Raw genomic sequence first — 19,142 nt, 5'->3', positions numbered from 1 at the left:
AAGGAAGGAAGGAAGGAAGGAAGGAAGGAAGGAAGGAAAAGAAGGAGAGAGGGAGGGAGAAAAGGGAGGCGGGAACGCATGGAAATCCCACCCTCTTGCGGGGACCTCAGGACCTAAGTCCTTTTCAACTCTGCTGTTCAGTTTACCGAACCGCTGTCCCGCGCGGCCCCAGGGGTCCCCCGCACCCACACGGTGGCGATGTAGATGATGCGCTGCACGGTCTCGGCGTTGTCGATGCACTGCCGCAGCAGGCACTGCGCGTCCAGGCGGGCCTGGGAGTAGGCGTCGCTGAACCGGGACAGGAGCGCGGCCTTGCGCGCCGCACTGGACACCTTGGCGCGGTTCGGGGACGGCGTCCTGATCTTCACCATCGCGTTGGAGGGGCTGCCCGACCGGCTGCGGCTGGGGCTGCGGCTGCGGCTGCCTCTGCGACTGCGGCTGCGGCTGTGACTGCGGCTGCGGCTTTCGCTGCGGCTGCCTCTGCGACTGTGACTGCGGCTGCGACTGGGGCTGCGGCTGCGGCTGGGGCTGCGGGCGCCTGGGCTGCGGCTGCGAGCGACCGGGCTGCAGCTGCGAGCGACCGGGCTGGGAGACTGGCTCCGGGCGGACCTGTTGGGAAGCAAGAATCAGCGGGGACACACTCGGATTCACGTTTCTGTCCCTCCTGGATTCTGCTTCTCCCCACAGCAACTGCAAAGGATGCTCAGGAGCCGCGGGCCCCTGCAGGCCCGAGAGCCGCTGCCCCCGGGGCCTTCCCACTGCGCCTGACCCGGGCACCGTCTCCACGCGGCCTCAATGGGACCACAGCCAGGAAACAAGACGCGTTTGCAGGGCGCAGGCCGCTCGGTAAAGCACGCTCGCTTCTGAGCACCTGTTTAGCCTGCTGCAGCCCGTGAGCCCAGCATTGATGGTTGGTCACGTTACAGATGAGGAACTGGAAGCTCAGGAAAGTTAGTGGGGGCCCTGGAGTCACACAGCCAGGAAGCCAGAGGTAAAGGAGAAGCCAGTTGTCTTTGCTTCGTGCCCCGGCCTTGGCGAGTTTATGGTATAAAATGAGATGCACACTGAGCAATGAGAAGGATCTGTGCTGTAGTTCCGGCCCCACCGCGTCACAGCAGCAGGAGCGACTGAAATCCTTTCTCCCCTGCAGAGCTTCCGCCTACTGTGGCGGGCTGGGGTGGAGGAGGCGGGTGGGAAGAGCAGGTGAGCCAATACACGTGGAAGTACTTGGCGAATTGGAAAGCACCATATCAGTAAAACGTTTATGGCCACCAAGTACAATAGAAATTACCAGACTAGCTAGCCCAAAGGCAATGGACCCCCCCAAAAGGAGGTTTTGTAGAAGAAACTATAGGGCAAGGTGTGTGATGTCACTAAACTCAGAGTGAGGCAGAAATGCACAGAGTATATTCTTAGGAGCCAACATGAGCCAGCAGCAGCTCAACACTGAAGGAGTGATTTCCCCACCATGAAAGACTACGGTGACATTTAGGGACATGGGGATCGGGCATGGGGGCGACTTTAGTAACCTGAATCGGGGCATGTTATCAGGCTGGGAAGGGGAGGGGGGTAGCCAGCACAAGGAACATTGCAACGACTACAGAGAGAAACACCCTGCTTTGTCCTCACTCAACACTGTTTGAACGGCCTGCCTTAGTGTCTGTCCATTGGTAGAAAGGGATTCCACAGGAGCAGGCACCTACACCTTCATCAAAGGGAACCACCCTGCAGTAAAACGACAGCTGGTCCTCCCCGGGGAGCACTCTCGGGCCTTAAGAGAACGGCCCCTCGTATCCTGGAACATTCTTGCAGTGTGGGTACCACCTCTTGCCTTACGGGCCCGCTCAGCTCTGGTTTCCACCCGAAGAACTTCCGTTTCTCACATTGCTCAGCCTCATGCCTTACGCTTCCGCATCAGCCCCACACCCATGAGTGCCTGGATTTGGCCATCCAGGAGGTAGTTTCTCTCTCTGAAGGGTCAGATAGGGAAGACAATTTACCATTCAAAGCTTCCCGTATTGTTGGGTTCTGGGTTCAAGGGAGTCACTTTGCTTGGTTTCCCAACCACAGTAATAGTTACTGTGTTGTTTCACTAGCACAAGGCACGTAAGAGGGAAGCTGTGTGAGAATGTGGCGGACCTTTCTTGGAGGGCAGACTTTTCGGCCGTCAGAGCAGCGATCTCGTCCTTCAGCGAGCGGACCTGCTTCTCATAATCGGATATCACTTCGGGGTCACACCGGTCACGGTCACGGTCACGGTCACGGTCACGCTTGTCCAAGCCAGAGATGCGCTTGTCCAAGCCGCTGCGCTTTTCTGAGCTGCGATGCTCTGACCGCCTCAACTCCGAGGTCCTCTTCTCCGGGCCTCTGGACTCCACACCTCTGGGCTCCACACCTCGCTCTGAGCTCTTTTGCACAGTCGCTCTAAGCGCTGAGCCTCTGAGGCGGGAATCCTCCTGGGATTGAAGAGATTTAAGCCTGAACAGAGAAAGAAAATTATTTTTTAAGTCAAGAAAGAAGAGAGGGAGGGAGGAAAGGTAATAAGCAACAGTTAGCATACTTAAAACAGAGGCTACTCTACGTCGTGTGCCATGATTGCATTGGACAACTCTAAAGGAAATACATAGGAGCACACACAGATTGGCAAAGAGTAGATTGTGGGTCAGGGGGCCACTCCACCTCTGCAGCTTGCATTGGAAAATACTTCCGAAGAAAGCTATGCAGACCCTCCAGCAAAAGCAGAGTGGGCCCTATAGTCATATTGTTCTAGATTGGGCTGATATGAACCGCACAAAATTCTAGAAGCATTTGACCTCCAAAACCTAGTCCAGAAGCTGGGCGAAAATATTATGAACTATGGGGAGAAACTACAACGGAAATTGAACAACATCTACAAGACTAGGTAGAAGTGTGGACCTACGAAAATAATGTATTACAGAAACAAACGGAGTTTCAGAAATAATATTGGCATCCTCATAAAGAGACAAAGAGGCATGGCCATCGTAAAACGGGAGCAAAAGCCACACGAAGAGGACATGCTGTGATGAAAATGACAATGGTGTGAGACGGAAGTGTAAGGGGTAAGATTGAGAAGGATGTAGAGAAGCTAAAAATGCAACAGCAGAATTCAAAGCTGTGCTAGAAGCAGTAAAGAACAGAGTCACTGAATGATCTGATCAATGCATTTGAGAAGGCATATCAAATAGGAATAAGAGATTAAAGTGATGAAAGGGGAGATTTAAGTGGGAAATAGAAGAGTACTCCAAGCTAAAATTTAGGGGTATTCCTGAAGAAATCAGAACAATTGGAACGTGTGTGAAGCAACAGAACAGTATTCATATATATATATATATATATATATATATATATATAAATTCATGTATTAAAAATATATATATATTATATAATATATATAATATATATTTTTAATACAGTACAATGTTTACTTGCTCTTTGGGATGGAGGGAAAATCAAAATGAAAATCAAGGAAGGTATATAACCTTAAATGATCAGTGTTTGTTTTCCCCTTCTAGAAATTTATCTTTAGAGAATACCCAAAAATTTTAACTAAGATTTGCTACAGAAATCACCACAACGTTATTTCCAATGCTGAAAATTGGTATCAAAGTAAATAGTTGATATTAAAGAAACACCCAAATGATGGAACATGATGCACCTATTCAGAAGTAAGTTCTGCAGAAGGTTTGTTTGTTTGTTTGTTTAGTAAAAGGGAAAAACAATGTTAACTGAACAATTGGGGCCCAAAGTTATAAACTTACACTTATTTTGTAGCCTTAACTCTATTTCTAATGTATGAATTGGAAGAAATGTCAGATGGTAACAGTAACTGGTTCTGGAATTATGAGAGGGTCTTTAGTTTCCTTTATACTACACTGTGCTTTGGAAATTCTCTCCAGTAGATAGGTAATGTTTTTGAAAAAATATATAAAACACTAATATATTGTTCCCTTTCCTCTTTGATTGTGAACAGATTCTTTCGTATTGTAATGGAACACCAAAAAAGCGAAATGCAAAGATTAATCAGCAGCTGCAATACTCCTGTCTTTTTTATTTTTTTCCTTACTGCTTTTTTAGCTGATTTATTTCCTCCTCTGCAGCCAAAAGGGATATAGATGATCTGTTCTTGGTTGCTTCAAGAGTCTTTGGAGAGTCAGGCAGACTGTAAGAGAAATCAGTAACTAAAGACAGATTTTTCAAAATTGGCAGACTTTCTAAATCAAGGCATAGGTTCCTTCTCTCTTGGGAACTTTTGGCATATGATATAAATTTGACATAAACAAGATCAAATTATAAGACATCTGCATTCAATCAGATGATATTATAAATATTATAATGCAATTATATGCAAAAGCATTCTAACATCCTTCTTCAATGTCAAACCCAAAGAAATTATAAATCTACTACCCCCTAAAAGACTATGTAATAATTATTCATATTAAAATGTAAAGGACAAAAATACTTGTTCAATTCCTCCTTCTCACCCTCCTAATTCATTTGCTCTAATTCAGTGGTCGGCAAACTGCGGCTCGCGAGGCACATGTGGCTCTTTGGCCCCTTGAGTGTGGCTCTTCCACAAAATGCCACGTGCGGGCACGCACGCACAGTGCGATTGAAACTTCGTGGCCCATGCGCAGAAGTCGGTATTTTGTGGAAGAGCCACACTCATGGGGCCAAAGAGCCGCATGTGGCTCGCAAGCCGCAGTTTGCCGACCACTGCTCTAATTATACCAAGTTCCTACATTGTCTTACTCTATACAATCTTCATTTTTCTGTAATATACTAATACCTATTCTGATTACTTTGCACTATAAAGCTGAATTTGACTTAATTTCTCGACTTCCTAAATATAAAAAAAAATATTTGCCCACCTATAAAGCCCTCCACAATTATACTTGACTACCAACTATTTCATGTCTGCCTGCCTCTGACTTCCATCACTTACTAAGCACGAGTTTCCTGCATAGCTCAGTCACTGTTAGTTTTAATGACTCCCTCCATTGTAGATGTCATAGTAAATTATACTATTTCTTTACGTCTGTCTAAATTTAAAAGGAAATGGGAATGTACTGGATGGCAATGGATGAAGACCAATGGTCCTCAATTAAGTTGCCCCAGTGCAGTGAGAGACATGGGTTGGCAAAGGTTTCTTGACTTAGCTGACCCTTCCTCCCTGGAACGTCGCTTTCACCACAGTAGTCCTGCGGCTAGGAGAGAGCGAATGGTATCTAAACTCACCGTTGTCCTCATCCTTCAAGTGCTGCTCTCTACCACCCTTAACTCTCTCAAGAAAAGTTTGTCTCCCCTTCTCTGGGGCTCCTTTCACACCCCGCTCACACTTACAACCTCATTACAAACACACTGTGAACTACTTGAGGGCAAAGATTTTATTTTATTCATATCTTTATCCCGAGCACCTAAAACAGTGCCTGTCACAATGTAGATATTTTAAACACACACACACACAAAAAAAACCCTGAAAATTAATGAACAAAATGTCTAAAGTCTAAAACAAAGCCATAGTTGCAATGACTCCAGGCCTACTAGAGGTTGAAAGGAAATTGTTGTGATCTAATTCAAATGTGAATATGTTATAGTTTTTTAAAAGTATATATGAGGAAAATAAACATTTTATTAAGAGAAAACTGTAGAAAATTAAAAGGACAAGATAGACTAAGAAATGAAAGAGTATGAACAGGAATAAAGTAGGTTTTCTTCCCTCTCAAAACATGGCATATATGTGTGAGTACATATACATATAAGCAAACATACATGTTAATTTGGTACCCTTGGCTGACATACAGAGAGAAAAGAGGAACATTCGTGTGCCAAGAATTGTTTTAAGCTGATGAACAGCTTTTTAAATTTTTTATTATGGACTTATTCATTCATTGATCAAATTACTGAGAATTTACTATGTGCCAGGCACAATGCTGGCTGCTAAAGATACAAAAGTGTCAAAACATCAACACAAATATGAAGTTCATCAGATCACAAATATGCAAACAAGTGTTTAAATGTTCCAAATTGTGGCAAGTGCTATTGTTAGGTCATCGTGAAAGGGAACTTAAGGAGGGGAAGAAGAAAGACCCTTTGCTGTATAGTGGTCACGAGCAGACTTTGAGAAAGTCACATTAAATTGAGGCCTGAAGATACTCAAGAGGCAGCCTTGCAAAGGGCCCGTGGAAGACTGCCATTGTTCTGAAGGAGCACAGGCAGAGGCCTCACAGTGAAGAAGAAATGGACAGTAGACTAGGTGAGGGGAGTCTGACATGAGATGAGGGTGAAGCGAGAGGTGGGGTCAGATCGTGCAGGGCCCTGGGAAGGCTGCTCACAGCGTGTAAGAAGAGTGATGACTTAATAAAGTAAAAACACATCTATATGTTCTATGTGAGAAATGGTTTGTAATAGAGCAAGAATGGGAACAGGGAAACCAGTTGGAAGGCAATGAGTTGAGGCAAGAGGTATCAGAAGCTTGAACCAGGGCAATGGCAGTGCAATAGAAAGAAAGGGACAAGTGTGTGGGATGCTTAGGAGGCAGATCCAACTCTATCCTAATAGACTGGGTATAGGAAATGCAGAAAAGCAAGACTCCTAACCAGAGTCCAGGCAGAAAATCAATTAGTATATTGCAGTCTTTCCGCGTCTAGGGTTCATCAAGCCTGGGCAGACCTGTCCGCACTCAGCACTCTATTGGAATCTGCACCTTTGGAACTGAATCACAACCAAACTGGTCTCCTTGAGGACAGACATGGGAACCTCCTTGGGTGGGTCACTCATTCCACCACAGGTAACACCCTGGCTTTCGAGACAGAGGTAGGCAGAGTAAGAGAAGGAGGAGAGAGCTGACTACCACAGAAGGTGGGGAACAGCCTCCATCATGTGTAATGCCTTCAATAAAAATAGAATATGAGCCACATCTGCATCCATAACAAAAACAAAACTAGGAAGTTCAGAGAAAAGCAACAAGCACCTTCCAGTGTGCAACTTTCAAATGGACGGTGGGGGATACGGGCCGTGTACATAGATAAAGAGAAACACACACATGATCAACCAAATAGGGGAAAAGGTATGTGAAAGGGTATATGGGTGTTCCTAGTGCTATTCTTTCAAATTTTCTGTATTTGAAATTACTTCCAAATAAAAAGTTTTAAAAATGCATACAGTCCTTTTTTCTCAGTCCGTGGTGCCCCTTATAGCTAACTACTGAGCCATAGTGACAAGAGAGAGGTGGGAACCTGACTCCTATTGCTACTGATAAAAGAGAGAATCAGCAAGCTCCCAAGCGACCATAGGCAAATGGAGAGACCTGGTCATCAGCAGCAGAGGCCAGTAAATGGCCCAGGTGACCTAACCAGACAAGCCACAGCTCAGCCTCTAGCGGCACAAGACATCAGTGTCCAGGAGGAACTGAGGCAAGAACCCAGCAGGCAGAACACGACCAAAGCCCCTCTCCTCCGGCCCCAGGAGGGCATGCAAGCATCCCTCACCCCTAGATGTCAGTCTAAGGAAGCAGGAGGGCAATTAGACCCCTTGAGAGAGCAAACACAGCGCCTAAGGAAAGTCTAAACTTGGAATTAACTGAATATTTACACGAAAAGAACTACAATAAACCAGAAAAGAAGTGGCACATTTAAGAATCCTCCTCGCCCCAGTCCAGATCAGCTGACATTAGTTGAAATGAGTTGTAGAAATTCAGAGGAATTATCCTTTTTGTACCTTACAGTTGTAAACTTCGTTGCAGCTATAAAACTGTTCATTGATGATGGCTCCAATTAGAAAAATGGATGGGGGGAGGTGGGGTGTGGAGATGCATGCAAGCACACACAAAGAAAAAATATACCAAAATATTAACAGGGATGAGATAACAGCTGATTTTCATCTTTTTTTCTTTTGATTTTCATCTTTATACTCTTATTTATTGTATGCATTTTGAGAAAGAAACTTGTATTTTCTAATCAGGCAGTTGTCTAAGTCAGCAGAGATGTTTTCCATGAGGAAAGCTCATCAGAGAACAAGGCAGAGTACCATACCCTGTTCCATTACAAGCCTGAACTAGTTAGAAACAGAATCCCCTGCTGCCCCATACATGTCAGCAATGGAACGATGCTGTGGGAGGAGAAATACCTTATTGCTTGATGGGCTCGTGTTAGGTGTGTTGAGTGCAGTTTCATACACATATGTCTATCTTCCTCAAGTATGACCCAAAGTTTGCAATTTTCTTTGCAGTGATTCCTTGAGCTTGCTACCCTGGTTTTGTACGTACCAGGCATCTGATATGCTGCCTGACACTGCTTAACTTTTTAAAATACTTTTTGATATCAAATAGTTATTCCATAATCTTGAATTATTCATCATTTAAAAAGTCTGATCTCTCAGTCCCACCCACCGAGTAAGTACAACAAATACATGCAGCCTGCTTTCATCTTGCCTTTGCTCTTTCTCTTAATTTTTCTATTTACCCTCCTTTACCCTTTCCCTCTGCATCTTTTCTCATTTCCCTCCCTGAAAATAGATTTTCATATAACAATCTTCCTCTCTTTATACATATGGGCTGACAACAGGCCTATGGAAAAGAGGGGGCTCCAGGAATGGAGCCAAAGGGACCAGGGCCTTAGGGATCATATGGAAATCCTGGCCCCAAACTCAAAGACACTGACTCCCAACACACACATACACACACACACACACACACACACACACACACACCATATTACTTATTACTTATTAGCAAATGCCTACATTTTACATGAGTCTCCTTTCACACTTAAAAATTAAATGAAGAACAAGCAACTCTTTTGGGGAAAAGATAACTTGCATTCCTCTTACTCGTCTTGAATCTGGTTGATTTGATTATGAGTTGAGCTCAGCTCCACTTCTAATTGTTTCATCTCCCGATCTCGAGCCTCTTTCTGTCTCTCCCTTTCAAACGTGTCCTAGAAAGATACACACGTCAAAAAATAGTCTGAGTACATGAAATAGCAGAGACAGGTTGCACAAGTATTGTGCTGAACAAAGGAAGTCAAGCACAAATGAGCGTATAATGTATGTTCCGTTCACTGGCAGACAAAGTTAACCTGGAACGATAAAAGTCAGAGGAGTGGTTGCCCTGGGGGCAGAGGGGCATGCTTGGGAAGTGATGGAAATGTTTTAGATCTTGATAGGAGTGCGAGTTACCTGGACATGTGCATTTGTCGCAATTCATCAACCTATGGATGCCACTGTAGGTAAGTTATACCTCGATTTTAAAAACAGACATTTAAATATCATCCTATATGTCTATACCCAGAATAACATGCATAGGGGGTAAAAATTTCAAAAGTATATGAAAATCCCTAGGGGGGGGGAGAATTGCTTTAAGACAACTGATGACTATTGTACTTACCACTTATCTGTTGCTTCTCATGCTTATCGCGTTTAATTCTCACAATGACTCTATTAGGCCAGCAAAAGCATTGTCCCCATTGAGCAAATGTGGACACTAAAAAATAAAGGTTAGACAACCTCCCCCGGACTATAGAAGAGGGACAAGAATTCTGTCCAGTGACCTCCAAAGAAGAATCCTTCAGCCACTATCTCATAAGGCCCTGATGCTTAGAACAGCCTGCTCGACATGCTTTAATTTTGGAAAGAATTTTGTGGAGATCCATGTAAGCATTTAAAATCAAGGTCACTAATGTTTTGCTCACCCCAATATAGGAATGCCAATGCCTTAAGCAAGGTATACGTTCTGTCTCCAGTCTGATCTTCCCCTGTTAAGACACTGACACTGTCCTTGGAAACCACCAAGATCAACCACGAAATATGAGACCCTCTGTGAGTCTACCAGAACTGAGCTTTCTTCTTATCTTGGAATTTTCCAATTAATTGTATTTCACTCTTTCTGAATACTGAGCTTTCCCCATCTGATCATCTCTTTCTCTCCTGAACCCCTTGGTACCCTGTCTGGAGGACTAATTTGTCATTTAAAAGTTACTATTTAATGCCTCGTGTGGGCCAAGCAATGTCTCAGATGTAGATCCTCCCCAGGCCCTTTTTGTAGTTGAGGAGGCTGAGGCTCATTGATTTGCCTGGTCGTACCACTAGTGAGTAGGCTAAGCTGAGACTTGAATCCAGGTTTGTCTTAAGAGAAAATTCAATCCAATGTGCCCCAAAGTACTGTAAACAGGAACTCACCTTTTATGCCTGTGTCCCAACTCCCCAAGTAGAGTTGAGTCCCTCTCTAGGTCAAAACCATATCGTGTGAATGTTTGAGTTCACAGAGCCTGACCATGGTGCTGAAAATCAAGGGGAATCCTTTAGCATCCTTACCTGCAGAGAGGGGACCTTGCTGTCAATAGGTTTTCCCAAGGAAGCAGCAGTAAAGGCGGTCTCCAGCCAAGGCAAAAGGCGTGATTTGATTACTTCCACACCGTCATACCGTCCTCCTAGAAGAATCCACAAATCAGGTCAGCGAGAGAAACCCAAGCACGCCAACTCAGTCAGAGCGCACACAGAAAAGGGGTGGGGGCCGGATGGGAAAGTACAGGCCATTCTCACCTTCTTGAGCTGTTGTAGTAAGGATTCCAAAGAGTTGTCCCTGCATCTTGGCAACTTGTTCAATGAATTCCAGGCAAAAACTTAGATTCTGATCACATGAGTTGGTCTGCAAAGCCAAAACAGTAGACATCAGTGTAATTCTTCACCCCCATGGCAGGTAGACAAGGGCCTCACTTTATACCAGGGCTGCCTGGCTCAGCTATGCTCCCAGAGGCAAACACTGCTGTGCATTCACCAAAACACGGTTACCTTGCCTCCTGGGCACACAGCTAGAGCACTTTCCCCAGCTTGTAGGTGGGGCCATGGAACTGAGTTCAGGTCCATGGGAAGGAAGGAGATGTGTGCCACTTTGGGGTGTGACCCCGAAGAAAACCTCTTGAGGGATTCTCTTCTTTTTTGCATGCCCCATCTGCCAGCCAATTGCAGAGGACCCCAAAGGCTTAGCGGGTGATAAAGCCACAAGATTTGGGAAGCTGCTAATTGAACACTTACAATGACTTACATAATTGAGAAAGTGTACTTGTGGGTCTTAAACCACTGAGGTTTGGGAGTCATTTTAATATCATTAACCCTGACTCATTACTCAAGAGAATCCTGCAACAAGTCCTTTCGTAAAGTGAATAAGCCTTTTATAACAGTACAGATCATTGCTCCCTAACTTACCTGCTGTCTTGGTTCTTGTCCTCTATGTAAGTTCCATATGTACATAAAGAACACTACTTGTTAACAGTAAGCAGGTATTGCTGGGTTGAGGATAATGGAGAATAAGACAAAAAAGATGGGCTAGGCCATATGGCACTTGCAGACGAGTGGGGGAGACAAGAGATAGACAGCTATCCTGCAGTGGGATAGTCAGTCTTACCATGGGGGTGAACACAGGTCTACTCAAGAGCCCATTGTCTTCGAAAGTCAGAGAAGACTTCTTTCCAAGAGGAAGTGAAATCTAGGTGAGAAGAAATAGGCGGACTAGGGGAAAGGGTTGGTTCAAGTGGCTGTGGAACATCTAAGCAGTAAGAGCAGAACATGAAGAAGCCAAGAGGTAGGTCTTTTCGCTATTATCCTGCTTTTGTCATCTCCTTGGTGAACTGCTACTCTTTCTCATTAGCTAAACCTCTCATTGAGTCTAATACTAAAGGAAGGGACATAACTGTAAGCAACCAACAAATCATGTGGGAGTAAAAATGCATAGACTGATATGTCATCTCAAGCCATTATAAGGCACTAGTAGTGGGCACTATAAATCCTGAGACAGGAAGTGCCTTACAAGGAGGATAGAAACTAGAATAGATAAGAAAAGTTTAGATGACTTCTAGCCAAAAGTTGACAAGAAAAATGCATATCGGTATCACCAGGGAAGTGCCCTATGGACAGAGGCTGTGCCTGCCCTGATCATTCGCTGTTGTATTTCCAGCCCTGCATTCTAGAGTCTCTATATATTCAAACACAGTAAGTACTAGATGGATGAGTGAACATAGACAATTCACTCATTTTGGATTTATTACATCCCTCCTAAGTGCCAGGCATTATTCATGCTTGTATATATAAGCTCAGTTAAGCCCCACAATAGTACGCTATGAGATAGAAGTACCATTGTTATTATTCCCATCTTCAGATGAGAAAATCAAGATGCATAGAAGTTAAATAACTTGCCCAAGATTACTTAGCTAATAAAATGTCAGAACTGAGGTCAGAACCTTGGCTGCCTAGTTCCAGATCCCATGCTCTTAACCACTAAATGATACTGACTTTTATTTTATTATGTTTTTTCTTTTTTATTGTTTTTATATGTTTTTTCTTTGTTGATTAAGGTATAACATATGTGTCCTTATTCCCCCATTGCCCCCCAACCCCCATCCCCACTCATGCTCTCACCGCCCCCTGGATACTGACTTTTAGATGGTGATTATTGCTGGGAGTAGAGGGAGGACTAGATGATGTGGCAAAGAGGGAATGAGAAGGGTGGTTAGGGAAGGCCTCTCTGATGAGGAGACCCTGAGCTAAGTCCTGAATGCAGAGGCTAGAGAAGGAGTTTTTCTGGTTGTGGGAACAGCAGGGGCAAAGGCCATATAACAAAAAGAGTTTGGTGACCTTGAGAACCAAAAGTAGGTTATCAAGGTGACCGCAGGAGGTCAGAGAGGTCGGCGGGCCTTCCAAGGAGTTTGGATAGAATGGACGCATCATTACTAGGGGAGCTGCTGGCTTCTTTTCCATGCTGGGTAAATAACACCTGGTGACGAGCTCTGTTGTAGCATTTATTTCTGTTTTAGCCATTTGTTTCTCTGTCTTATCCTCTCTCCCTTTCTCCTAAGAAGACTATGTGTTTTTTTTTTTAAATGGTTTTGCATGTCTCGTGTTTGTATCAATTGCCACTCGTATCCATAGCAAATCGAAGGGCCCAACAATATTTGATGGATGAGTGAATAAATGAATGAGTGACTTAGCCCAATACTGAATTTGATTAGAACATTTGGAGCACACAGCTTACACAGCTATCTCCATTCCTTCCTTATTGAACCAGCAGCTCCCTGCCCTTGCTGTTTAGCTCCCTGCACTTGTAACACTGACCTTCAATTCCCCTTTCAGCCTTCTGCCCCCTGGCTAGACCATGCCACGTACCAGGGGTCATGCCAACCTGAAGTAGTGTCTCAGCTTTGCCACTTGTCACAAGTTCTATGTGATGCAGCACAGGTTGCCTCTCTGAGCCCATCTCCTCTCCAGAAATAAGAATAGATAATGCCTTGCAGAATGTTAAGAGAATTAAATCAAAATAATGCATATGCAGCATCTCAGAGACAGAAGTGTTCAACAATTGGTGCCTTAAAGTGGCATTCGGTATTGAAAGGAGCAGTGGATTTAGGAATAAGGCAGACATTGGTTCAAATCTGGTTCTCCACTTATTAGTCACATTCCCCTAGAAAATAAATTTCAAATATGAGCCGCCATTGCTTGTATTTAGGAGGTGGTTGATCTCATGAGCTAACTTAGGTGCAGAATAGAGGAGATACACAATAATTAAAAGTATTATTAGGGTATTGTTACTATACTAGAGGCCCAATGCACAAAATTCATGCAAGAGTAAGCCTTCCTTCCCCCAGCTGCTGGCACGGGCTTCCCTCCAGCCGCCAGCAGACACCCGGGACCTGGGCTTCCCTCACAGCTCCGGCTTCGTCCGGAAGATCGTCTGGAAGGACGTCCGGTCTAATTAGCATATACACTTTTATTATTATAGATGCTCCTTTGCCTTGCCCAATGCCTGGTATAAGTACGTGCTCAAAGGAATGTTTGCCAAATGTTTGTCTGCACAACTTAAATAACAGAAGAGAATATACTGTCAGTTCCTGTTCCCAAGACATGTCACAACACGCTGTAACTTCTAACACAAAGCATTGCCCAAGATACTCAAGTTTCAATAGGGTCACATTACCAAACATGTACTCACACAGGTAAATAAAATACAGGTATGAACTAATTATACTATCTCCTAATTCCAAAGCACAGACTCTCAAAATTCCTTCATTCATAAATCATTGAGTTTCTATTGTATGTAAGGACTTGGGCTGGCAGCTCAGGACACAACACCATATTAAAAATAAATAAAAATTTAGAAGTGTTGCCTGCTGTCAATGAGCTAACCAGCTGGAGAAGCAGGAGGGAGAATGGAAACACATCTGGGTTAGATCATTACCTTACAGTTGATTAAGGGTTCTGGGTGGATAGTGAGCTGCTGAAGGGGCAAAATTCACACTAGTGATGGGTGAGGGGTAAGAGGTTAGGGCATTTCAAGGGGAGAAACAGCAGGTAACAGGGCAAGAAACAAGGTACATTATAGGGGAAAGTGGAATACAGGGTCCAGGGACCAAATAGCAAAGGCTTTATTCGTCACATGGCCTCTGGACTTCACCCCATCCCTGAAAGATTTAACAGGGCGAGTGAAGGAGCGTGAGTATGACATGGTCAGATTTGCTTTGCGTTTTACAAAAATCAATCTGGCAGAAGCAGACTCTATAGAGTTTGGATTAGAGAGTCTGCCTGGCAGGGCAGGAGGCAGTTTTAACATCTGGCTGATAGATGTTGAGGGCGGTGGAGATGCCAAGGGTCCACTAAAGGCCCTTCTGAGCCCCATATCACATCTGGATCTACTAAGGTCCCACTGATGCTGGCATTACCGGAGGAGGAAGTTGGGAGGTTTGGAAACAAGTGAGAGGTACAGGAATGATGCTGTTTGGGGGACAGGTTAGGGGGTCTGCAGGACCTTCGGATGGAGATGTCCAGTCATAGGGCCTAACAATTATTCTGAGACTTTGCAGCAAGTAGGCACTTTTAAAGGGGGGAGGCGGGGAGCAGACCTAAGGCCTTTGTGATAAAGGGGTAAACCTTAATTTCCTGCAATCTTGGAGAAGGAATCGTCAGTGTGGGTTCTTTAAAAGAGAACAAAGGGGATAAACACTAACACTAGGAAGGAAGGCCCAGGAGAAAGCTGTAGTTGTTCTTGGATTACCCACCCACCCTGGGAGCTCTGGTTAAAGGGTGAGTGGGAAAGTCTAAGGGACGCAGGACGGCAGCCAGTTGCATTTTTCCTGTGGGATTTTAGAAACAAGGGGATGTAGACTCAACAAACTGAGATCTGAAAGGAACTTTATGTGTGATCTAGTCCAGTCTCTCCCCTTTCACTGGGACCCAGCGAGGTTAAATAAACAGCCAGGTTCATTCAGCCAGTACCAAGCAGAACCAGACCCAGAACCTAGGGGTGTTGATTCCGGGTCCCCAGCTCTGTCTGCCTCGCAGTTAGTTCTACTTGCTATTAAGAGTGGAACTGGAAGAGGAAGATGGCGGCATAGGTAAACACCGGAGACTGCCGCCGTGGACAACCACTTCAAAAATACAACTAAAAGTCGGAGCGGACATCAACCAGAACCACAGGAAGGCTGGCTGAGGAGAGTCTCTTCAACTAGAAGCAAAAACAACAGCATTCCGACGCTCAGCGGAGGCGCAGTGTGGAAAATTTAAAGGTACGGCGGTGCAGTGGTGAGGGTGCGCGCGCAAAGCGGGCTGGCGGCTGAGGGCGCGATTGTCGTTTTCAATCAGGAGCGAGTCTCAGACTCTGGGCTACAGATCCGGGCGAGTCTCTAGGGACCCAGACTCAAACGGGAGAAGCGGGACTGTCTGGCTACGGCCCCTCCGAGGTTTGCAGCGATTGCTGGGACAGAGAGGCAGAGCCCCTGGGGACGGACTGAGAGTGGCCATAGCTGCTCCCTCCCCCCGCCCTGTTGAGCCCGCCCCGCCCAAACCCTGCGCACAGCCATTTGCCGATCGCCTCAGGCAAGGGCTGGACTTTGCGCCTCCCCAGAGGACTGAAGTTTTCCCACAGCTGATTTCCACAGCCAGTCGGCCTGGTGGTCAAATCCCTCTAGTGTTAACTACAACAATTAAGGCTTGGCTAGAACAAGACTGCGCACAGAGACCACAAGGGGGTGCACCAAGAAAGCATAAAAGATGCGGAGACAAAAAAACATGACAGAAATGGAGGATATGGAGCTAAGAATCGCAATTTTGAGGGCTTGCCATAAATTTGTGCAGAGCCTCACGAAAACTAATGAGACCCTCGATGCTACGATAAAGAAATTAGAAAGTAAGCATACACGGACTGAAATAAAGAATATTATACCCAATAGCAGACCAGAGGAGCACAAGAATCAAACCAAAGATTCGACAAAAAACACCCAATTGGAAAAGCAAAATGAAAAAAGAATCCGAAAGTGTGAAGATAGTGTAAGGAGCCTCTGGGACAGCTTTAAGCGGACTAATATCAGAGTCATTGGAGTGCCAGAAGATGAGAGACAGCAAGATATTGAAAACCTATTTCAAGAAATAATGGCAGAAAACTTCCCCCACCTGGAGAAAGAAATGGACTTACAGGTCCAAGAAGCGCAGAGAACCCCAAACAAAAGGAATCCAAAGAGGACCACACCAAGACACATCATCATTAAAATGCCAAGAGCAAAAGACAAAGAGAAAATCTTAAAAGCAGCAAGAGAAAGAGGCTCAATTACCTACAAGGGAATACCCATACGACTGTCAGCTGATTTCTCAACAGAAACTTTGCAGGCCAGAAGGGAATGGCAAGAAATATTCAAAGTGCTGAATACCAAGAACCTACAACCAAGATTACTTTATCCAGCAAAGCTATCATTCAGAATTGAAGGTCAGATAAAGAGCTTCACAGATAAGGAAAAACTAAAGGAGTTCATCACCGCCAAACCAGTATTATATGAAATGCTGAAAGGTATCCTTTAAGAAGAGGAAGAAGAAGAAAAAGGTAAAGATACAAATTATGAACAACAAATATGCATCTATCAACAAATGAATCTAAGAATCAAGTGAATAAATAACCTGATGTACAGAATGAACTGGTGACTATAATGAATCAGGGACATAGAAAGGGAATGGACTGACTATTCTTGGGGGAAAAGGGGTGTGGGAGATGCGGGAAGTGACTGGACAAAAATCATGCACCTATGGATGAACTCAGTGGGTGGGGAGTGAGGGTGGAGGGTGGGGTGGGAGCTGGAAGGAGGGGAGTTATGGGGGGAAAAAAGAGGAACAAATGTAATAATCTGAACAATAAAGATTTAAAAAAAAAAAGAGTGGAACTGTCTTATTTAAGACGGACAGACCAAATATAAAGTAAATTTAGCACTGGAGTTCTATCTTCTCCGCGTGGGGAGGAGGTTAGAGACTATAAGAGCGCTCTGGGTCCGATGACAGAATATTGGCCTCTTACAGATGCCCTGGCAACAGGCCTTGGTGTTGAAGCTGCGCCTATGGGCCATGCGGACCAGCACACCAGTGAAACCCACAATGTTGAGAAGTGACCCTTTCACTCACTTCCGGATAATAAATACTGGGTGTGTTCTTTTAAAAATCTATTCTGATGCAACCGCTGGTATCTTCCTAGTGAGAGACTTGCTGAGAAGCAGGGGTTGGAGTGTAGTAAAAAACAAACAAAAAAAACCCACAAACAAACAAACAAACAAACAAACAAAAAACATTCGAGATGAATGACGATAGGGAGGTGGATTGCTGGCGGAAGCGACTGGAGGGAGCGTGAAGGGCTTGACCGGCAGACCCCTGGCAGATCGCAGGCCTTTCCCGTTGCTAGGGCCGTTGCTAGGGCCGCCAGCGTCCTTGGTTACCACTAAAGCGGCTGCGCTCTCTACAGCTCCACTCGGGTCGGAGCGCATCTCCAGCGCCGCCTCGCGTCGCGGGAAGAAAACGGCGCCGCCAGCAGACACGTGCCGGTCCTTCCTTTCCCGCAATCACAATCCCGGCGGCTTTGCAAAGCGGCACCCCGATGCCAGGCCTAAAAACACCCCGCAGAGGGCTGTGTAAGGAGGGAAAGCCAGCCCAGGCTCTCCCACGCCGACTCACGTTGTAATCCCTCTGCCAGCGCTCCAGGTTCTCGTACATGGTTCGTAAAAAATCGTTGGAGACCAGTTTCCTCAGGGTGTCCGCCATCGCTGGTTTTTCCGCTCGGTCCGGCTCGGGGAGATGGAGACTTGGAGGGAAAGGGTCGGTGGCCTCCGCTGGACCGCAGGGCGACTGGGCGGGAAGGGTGTTATCTTCCTGAGGGGCTCAGAGTTCGGCCGATGTTTCCATCCTCCCCCTCGGGTCTGACCGGGCAGGGTTTGGGGAAGCCGGGGGGAGGTGCCCTGGGCCACAGCCTCCGCGCCTCATCCGCTGCCCGGCGCGGTCTCCTGGCTCCCCCGCGGCCCGCCGCGAGCCCAGGCCTTAAATCCCCGGGCGATTATTAAACAAACCTTGACGTGGGCGGCGGCTGCTAGGGACGCGCGCCCCGGGCAACCGAGGCAACGCCCGTGCCACCGCCCAGCCCCCACTGGCCCTCCCCTTCACATCCGCCCCGCAGCCCTCCTGCTTTCCTCCGCCCCCCCCCCCCATCCCCCCATCCCCTCCACCCTCCAAAGGCGCGCAATGTTGCTGATCCTGTTGCTCTTCCTCCTCCTGCTGCTGCTGCTGCTGTTGCTGCTGGTAGAAGGCGAGTGGCGCTCGTGCCGCTGAGACTCCAGGTGGGGCCTGGGGCTGGAGGACGCCAAGAAGACGTCCTGATGGCAGCGGCGCGGGACAGGCCCGCAGTGCGGGGTGGAGGGCTGGGGGCCAGCTGAAGGCCTCTTGTCTAGAAAAAGCAAAGGTTCCTTCCCCATAGAAGTTTTCGGTCAGGAAAGCACGTTTGGCTCCTCCTTTATTCTTTCGCTTCTCGGGCTTTTAATTCTTCGTCTGTAACACCTAGGGCTTACCTGGAAGAAACTTGCTTTAACTAAACTTTCAATTCTTCCCTCTTCAATGGCCCACGGGGTGGGTGCCCAAGTCATTAGATTTTAGTTCCAGGATGTTCACAATTTAATCCCTCAGGATTGGACCAGGTTTGGTAGTGTATTTTTAGACTCGTCGGGCACTTTAAAGTTTCATTGAATTCTGAATTCTCCAACTGAGACTCTGAAAGTTCAGACCTGGTTTGACACTGTTTCAAAAGGATGTAGTGAGCCACAGTGGATAGTTTGAACTACTTA

The 19,142-nt window shown here is 46.0% G+C and overlaps 1 protein-coding gene across 2 annotated transcripts in view; it reads right to left on the bottom strand.

Moving 5' to 3' along the window:
* Positions 1-18,344, bottom strand: part of SPATA18 (spermatogenesis associated 18) — a 32,238-nt gene extending 13,894 nt beyond the window's left edge. Inside the window, exons 1-7 of one of the 2 annotated variants that reach the window (XM_023745486.1) lie at positions 17,986-18,344; positions 10,558-10,663; positions 10,330-10,445; positions 8,848-8,954; positions 4,085-4,180; positions 2,140-2,478; positions 190-609 (exon numbers count right to left, since the gene is read on the bottom strand). In XM_023745486.1, coding sequence (XP_023601254.1) covers positions 190-609; positions 2,140-2,478; positions 4,085-4,180; positions 8,848-8,954; positions 10,330-10,445; positions 10,558-10,663; positions 17,986-18,072 — 1,271 coding nt within the window. In that variant the 5' untranslated portion in view covers positions 18,073-18,344. The remainder of the gene's footprint in view (positions 1-189; positions 610-2,139; positions 2,479-4,084; positions 4,181-8,847; positions 8,955-10,329; positions 10,446-10,557; positions 10,664-17,985) is intronic. The other variant, XM_014446535.2, reaches the window with a different exon arrangement.
* Positions 18,345-19,142: the final 798 nt, after the last annotated feature.

The sequence above is a fragment of the Myotis lucifugus genome, unplaced genomic scaffold (genome assembly GCF_000147115.1).
Source record: "Myotis lucifugus unplaced genomic scaffold, Myoluc2.0 scaffold_549, whole genome shotgun sequence".
In the NCBI taxonomy this organism is placed as follows: Eukaryota; Metazoa; Chordata; class Mammalia; order Chiroptera; family Vespertilionidae; genus Myotis; species Myotis lucifugus.
Note: the sequence above shows the minus strand (reverse complement) of the source record. Positions and strands in the feature narration are given on the sequence as shown.